Genomic DNA, 7,067 nt, shown 5'->3' on the forward strand with positions numbered 1-7,067 from the left:
AAGTCGAACATAGCCAAATGAAATATATATATATATATATATATATATATATATATATAATTAATATACATAATAATAATCAGCGAAATGTGACGTTTCTATCTTTACATCCCTACTCAGAATGATTATTTTAACATTTTCTTAATATTAATCTTTCTTTGGATAAAGCACATTTGATTTAAGAATATTTCATAAAACTTGATAAATTATATACATATATATACAGGGTGAATCACTAGAAATTGCCTTCTAAGATATCTTCAAAAATATTGATTTTAGACAAAAAGGTTTAAAATAAAAATTAAATTATTTTGTAAAGGCTTTTTTAAATCGAAAGCCCTATTTTTAATTAGTTATAATTGTAGACGATAAAAAGACGAATCGAACTATCTATGACATCTTGACCGTGGAGTAACTTTAAAAAAACTTGAGATGACCTTCTTTTTGACAAACTTAAAAAAGACAACCAAAAAATGTAGCTCTTTCAAAATAATTTTCTTTTTGTCTTAAATCTTTTTGTCTAAAATCAATATTTCTGATGATATCTTAGAAGGCAATTCCTAGTGATTCACTCTGTATATGTATATACATATATATACAATATGGAATATGTAAGTGTGTAATGTTCTTTGCACATTGCATAAAATATATACGAAATTGTATATATCTAAAGTTATTTTCGTTTTTCATCATATTTTCTCAATTTATTAAAGAAGGAAAGTCAGATACCGTCAACATCTAGTACGACGACAAAAATTGTTGACAAATAATAATTCATGAATATATAACACTTGTTGTATAAAATAAACGTTAACATATGAAGCAAACATTAAGCATGTAATTCAAACTAGTCGCGGTTCTCAACGTACAAAACTCCTCGATGGGAAGTTTACGTGATCTTTATCGTTCGAGCCGCGTCGTTCCTTGTGTACTAACCTTGCTGCATTTCTCTTCGATGTCCACATGCGAGATGTTTATCAATCGTTTATCGAGCCCGAAAAACAAACGTAAAATGAAATTGAAAATAATATCTATTTAAATTCAAAAAATTGAAAAATATCAAATTTATAATAATATCATACCACATACATCAAGTTTTGAATAATACAGTTATACAAATATATATGGACCCCGCAACTTTATATAATCATGTATATATGTATATAGGTAATTTCAAGGATGTAAAAGTTTAATTTTAGTATCTGCAGAAAAGCGAGAGAAATATCCTTCGCGCCAATTGCCGCGTTTCCATCGTTACGAACAAACATGGAAAAACTCATTTCGCCGACGTCGAATTTTGAAAATTTCCAACCGAATATCTCTCGTTACTTACTCGAAATTTCAATTTCGCCACTCTCATGCGACCGTGACTCACGACATTATGCCGAAATACAGATTCGTCAATGAGCGAAGGAGCGAAAGAGGCAGTGGAAACCATGGTGGAACCGAGAGGCGTGAAGGTCGTCGCAATGGTCGGAATGTAGGTACAGATCGTGTAACGGCGTAGCCCGCCTTGGTAGCTCAGGCTCTCTGTTTGACAAGTACGCGCGTATTTTGCGGCCGCGGCCGAGCAGATCCGAGCGCGGCCGACGTTGACCGAATGCGGCAGCCAGCGGCCCGAGAGAGAAGGAGAAAGAGAGAGAGAGAGAGAGAGAGAGAGAGACCAACACGGCGGTCTCCATGTGCGTGTGTCTGCGCGCGCCGTATATGCGCGAGCGCGCGTATGTCGGAGAGCGTACGTCGGTATTATAGTGTACGCCAGAGAGTCGGTGCACCTCTCGTCTCGGCCGTGGGCACAAATCGCTAGTAAAATGGAAGCGGAATTTCGCTCCGAGGTTGAGGTCTGCCGTTGAAAACAGTGAACATGGGAAGGTCCAAGTTTCCCGGGAAGCCGCCGAAGACGGCCACCAGGAAACGGATCAAGGTGCTCGGCCAGATTAAGGCGGCGCAAAACGATCCGGTAACTGTCGCCGAGAACATCTACTACGGACTTTCCCTGTTCAACGAAACATTCGGTGACAACGACAAGGTGAGGGGAAAAAAAAAATTGACGCGTCGAGGCAACCGCCGCTACCGTCGCGGCCGACGTTGACCGAATGCGGCAGCCAGCGGCCCGAGAGAGAAAAGGAGAGAGAGAGAGAGAGAGAGAGAGAGAGAGAGACCAACACGGCGGTCTCCATGTGCGTGTGTCTGCGCGCGCCGTATATGCGCGAGCGCGCGTATGTCGGAGAGCGTACGTCGGTATTATAGTGTACGCCAGAGAGTCGGTGCACCTCTCGTCTCGGCCGTGGGCACAAATCGCTAGTAAAATGGAAGCGGAATTTCGCTCCGAGGTTGAGGTCTGCCGTTGAAAACAGTGAACATGGGAAGGTCCAAGTTTCCCGGGAAGCCGCCGAAGACGGCCACCAGGAAACGGATCAAGGTGCTCGGCCAGATTAAGGCGGCGCAAAACGATCCGGTAACTGTCGCCGAGAACATCTACTACGGACTTTCCCTGTTCAACGAAACATTCGGTGACAACGACAAGGTGAGGGGAAAAAAAAAATTGACGCGTCGAGGCAACCGCCGCTACCGTCGTCCTTGTCGTTGTTGGCGTCGTTGTTGGCATTGTCGAGGTCGTGCGAGATCGACGGCGCCGCGTCACGAATCGTATCCTGCTCCTGCAGGTATATCCGATCCGTTCGCCATCCGATAAATCCCACCGAAAACACGTACGGTGGATCTTTGATACGTTAGCGACAAGCTAACCTATCAGAGCGGGGGTCGACCGCGGTCGCGGAATGGCAGGTGCACGACGTGCGCAAATTTATCCATGATAAATTATTTACTTCTCACTTTGGCATTGTCTCCCTTGTCCACAAGTCGGTTGAGCAATAGCAATTGTATAAATGTTTCTTATTTGTCCTGTGCTTTGATACAGATTATATTAGTTTGGACGTACTTTGTAAATTTTCTTGCTTCATAATTTTTTCATAGCGAGAAAATGTAAGATTGTCAATTGAGAGATGTGAGATTTTACAGCGAACAAATTGTCATGTGTAGAAAAAGTAAATGTAATTCAAGAGTCATTTGTTTATCTTCATGATGCGAGTGTATGAAATCCTAAACGCACACACGCACATACACACATAGATAGATAATTGTTAATTATAGTGTGCCATTTTTAATATTTATACAATTTTTCTTTATAGGAACATCCACCGTTCCATGGATTTAGCATTAAAGAGGCTAATCTTTCCGCATCTTATATAAAAACACAACAACACAATGCAGAAAAAACCACGGATAAATTACCCTCTATTACAGTCAAAAATCTTGCATCACAGTCAAACACAAAAAAGGACATTACTGACGTTAAAAATTCTACCACAAATACCGAAAACAGTAACGCAGAGAAGCCTGCCGATACAAATTCTAAATCGCTCCAAGATATTGCAAAAGCAGTTACAAACTTGAATACTAAAGATACTCCAAAAATTCACAGAGCTAAAAATCGCAAAAGTTGCAAGAATATCAAGTTTACCAATTATTTGGCAAATCCAGTGTTAAAATCAGTGAACAACATCTTGGATCAGCATCAAAGAACTAGACAGTTACGTAATAGTACAGCGAAAAGATTGCTTCAAAGGGCGAAATCCAATGGAAGTAACACGCGCAACTTAGTGTTGCACTCTGGAGAAAAGTCCAGCACGGTAAGAAAATTTGTTTTGCCCGTTCGCAGCGTGCATTCGTCGAGGGTTATAAAACCGAATAAAAGGTTTATCGAAGAACTGGAAGAGGTTTCTGGCACAGAACACAGTGAGAATGAAATTGGTACGCATGTAAAAAAGGCTAAATTAAATTTGGATAAGTTTAGCAACCGGGAATCAAAACTGAAAGGGGATGTGGTTAATAAGTCGTGTACAAAATTTAAAGATAAAGAAGCAAGAAATAAGCCGAGAAAAGTGACTGAGAGTGTAGATGCCTTTGATGCCGAGATTGTATCTCAGCAAGTAAAAAATACTGAGAAATCAGCGAGTTCTGTTCAAAACGCACAAATATCAAAAGCCACTCATAAAGAAGTAAAGAAATCCCATACCATATTGTGTAAGAATAAAATATCAAACAATACATCCGACAATTCTAATAATAATCAGGAATACTTACAAAACTCGAGCAGAGCGGCACAAACTACGAAATCAACAGTTTCCAGAAATCAGAAACAGATTTCTATTCCTACAAAAGTTCTTCCCCATTCTAATGTTCCAAACTTTGAGTCTTCCAGGGTTCAAACAAGATCAGGAACTCAAAATGAGATAGCGAGCGATTTAAATAACCCAGCCAGCTTCGAAAATGATGCAGGATTATCGGAAGGTGACTGTGCGAAAATCAACGATCAGTCTGAAAATGGTAATAAGACTGAGGTTAATGCATTGAGTAATTTTGAAACAGAAAGCAATTTATCCGAAAGCGAAAACGAGCACAGTAATCAGTCGGATAGCGAGCAATCTGAATTAAATGGAATGAAACTCAATGGTGGAAAAGTGATATTGAGAAAAGCAAGATTGAAATTGGATAATAAATGTTTGACTGGAACAGAAGGACCATTTTCAACGTCGAATACCAGTAATACTGTGGGCGGAAACACTAATTTAGGTATGTATTATATCTTCTATTTTGTAACAAATTTGGGGGAGCTCTATACTTATTATATTTATGTCATGGGAACGCCGATATAATAAAACTTTCTGTCCTCTAATTATAATTATTTTATTTTCAATATTCTAGGATTAACAGGAACTATAAAATGCGGTGTTTGTGGCGCGGTGCGATTTTATCGATTCGTGAAACAGGCGCGCAAGTTCGGTATTCACAGTTGCGAATCTTGCCGCAAGTTTATAAGCAAGATGATCAAGCGTCAAGCTTGCGCTAAATCATCAAACAATGTTCTTCCTATTCTTCAGTGTCATAAAGGCGATGGTTTATGTTTAGTTCCGCCCGTTGTGAGAAGCCAACAATGGAACATGAGATGCGTTTATAAAGCAAGATGTCCAGCGTGTTGGTTGAAAATGTGTTTGAAATGTTATAACATTCCACCTGTTTTGAGGACAGGTTTAAACGCATTGTTACCACCATTAATGAGAGACCCTCTAAGTATTTCCTTGCCGCTTAGTCAAGATGAAGACGGTCAGGGACAAAAGTTGGATTCTCAATGTAAACTTAGTTGGCCTTCGGAAGACAGTTTGGAAAGAAATTTGTTCAAGTCTGCAATGGGTTGGAGAAATTTCGAAATGGGACAGAATGGGACGAGTTATCAAAGTGCCGGAGGTTTTCTCTATACAAAGATAGACAAATGTAAGACAATTTTAATTTGCATTATATATCCTTTTTTTCGCATATTTTGAAAATGTTTGTATGTTTATTTGAATTTATATAACAGTTTTGTATTTTACAGTTGATTCCTCGATGAGTATATCGCCGAATAAAAAGCGGAGAAAAAATAATAGAATTAAAGTGAGAAGGAAAATTAAAAGTCCAGTACTCGCTTCCTCCAACAATAACCAGTGTCCGCAACCTCTTAGGCAAAGGATTGAATTGAAAGGACCGAGAGTAAAGCATGTTTGTCGAAGTGCCAGTGTCGCTCTTGGGCAACCTATTGCAACTTTTCCAACTGCAGACGCGAAAGAAGACAACGAACACGGTAAAAACATTCCAAAACCGGCAAAAGAACCGGAAAGAATGGAGAAGAGAGACGAAGTAATGAAAGAGAAGGAAGTGCATAAACACAATGAAGATAGTAATTTAAATCTTAACGTTAATGCGACGCAACAATCTCATTCAAAAAGAGGAAAACCGCAACAGAGTGTATCAACATCGCATTTTCCAGTGGTAAAAAGAGATATTCTTTTAGACATGATATATATGTATATGCAAATGTTTTCCAACAAAAATATATTTTTAGACATTTAGATATTTAGTTTGCCAATTAAAAGCTTAAATAAAAATATTTATAACAAGAAACACAGAAATTATAAATTATTGTATATTTTATTTTATGGCAATCAAATTAATTAGAGAATTGATACCATTTTGCATTTTTATATAATATTTAAAACAAAATATTTATGCATGCCAACTATATAATAGCTGTTATGTACTGAAGCTTATTTTTGACTCCATTTTTATATTTTGTGACTTTATATAAATTATCTAATAATTTTATTTAGTTTGTTTGTTTATTTATTTAGTTTATTTATTTGTACAATGAGTGATATTCAAATTTGAATTCTACTAAATTATAATGGCTTTAATCTATAATAAACAATACAATAATGTTTCCATAGATTTCTGGGAACAGTACGATCCTTCAGAAGTTGGAGCGAAGGGGTTTGCCCTTATCGGTTCTGAATTGTTTCACATATCTGCTATTTGTTATTTATGCGGGAGCGCCGGTAAAGAGCCGGTAAATAAATAATATTGATTAATCATATAACAAGGAATTATGTAATAATTATAAGTAATAATACATAATATATATATCATTGAGAACATCTATCGACATAATCATTTTTTTGCAGCTAATTCACTGTCAATGCTGTTGCGAGCCATACCATGCTTTCTGTTTGGAACCCAGTGAATGGAATGCTTGCGCACAGCCAAACTGGTGTTGTCCCCAGTGTACAATATGTCAATCCTGCCATCTCAGATCCGGTCTGAAATTGTCCTGCATCCGTTGTCGTCAATCGTTTCACCATTCATGTTTGTCCAAGTCCGGTGTTAGCTCGAGATTGTATAGTCCCGATCGACCCTACGTTTGTCAGAGTTGTATCAAGTGCAAGAGCTGTGGTAGCGAAGGCGTCAACGTTCACGTAGGCAATTTACCTCTGTGCTCCATGTGTTTTAAGTTAAGACAGCAAGGCAATTATTGTCCTTTATGTCAAAGGTGTTACAACGAAAACGATTTCGACACGAAGGTAAAATATGATTATGTAAAATACAAATATATCTTTTATTTTTAATAGTAAATAAGATTGTACATCTCCAATTTGCATATTGTGATTGTACGCAATTTTTTTTTTTTTTTTTTT

At 37.9% G+C, this 7,067-nt stretch overlaps 1 protein-coding gene across 1 annotated transcript in view; it reads left to right on the top strand.

Moving 5' to 3' along the window:
* The first annotated feature begins 2,207 nt into the window (after positions 1–2,207).
* Positions 2,208–7,067, top strand: part of LOC115242487 (histone-lysine N-methyltransferase trithorax) — a 17,305-nt gene continuing 12,445 nt past the window's right edge. Inside the window, exons 1-6 of the mRNA XM_029818798.1 lie at positions 2,208–2,527; positions 3,192–4,635; positions 4,768–5,334; positions 5,435–5,876; positions 6,292–6,442; positions 6,558–6,953. Coding sequence (XP_029674658.1) covers positions 2,363–2,527; positions 3,192–4,635; positions 4,768–5,334; positions 5,435–5,876; positions 6,292–6,442; positions 6,558–6,953 — 3,165 coding nt within the window. The 5' untranslated portion in view covers positions 2,208–2,362. The remainder of the gene's footprint in view (positions 2,528–3,191; positions 4,636–4,767; positions 5,335–5,434; positions 5,877–6,291; positions 6,443–6,557; positions 6,954–7,067) is intronic.

This window comes from Formica exsecta, unplaced genomic scaffold, assembly GCF_003651465.1.
Source record: "Formica exsecta isolate Colony F162 unplaced genomic scaffold, ASM365146v1 scaffold6, whole genome shotgun sequence".
Taxonomy (NCBI): Eukaryota; Metazoa; Arthropoda; class Insecta; order Hymenoptera; family Formicidae; genus Formica; species Formica exsecta.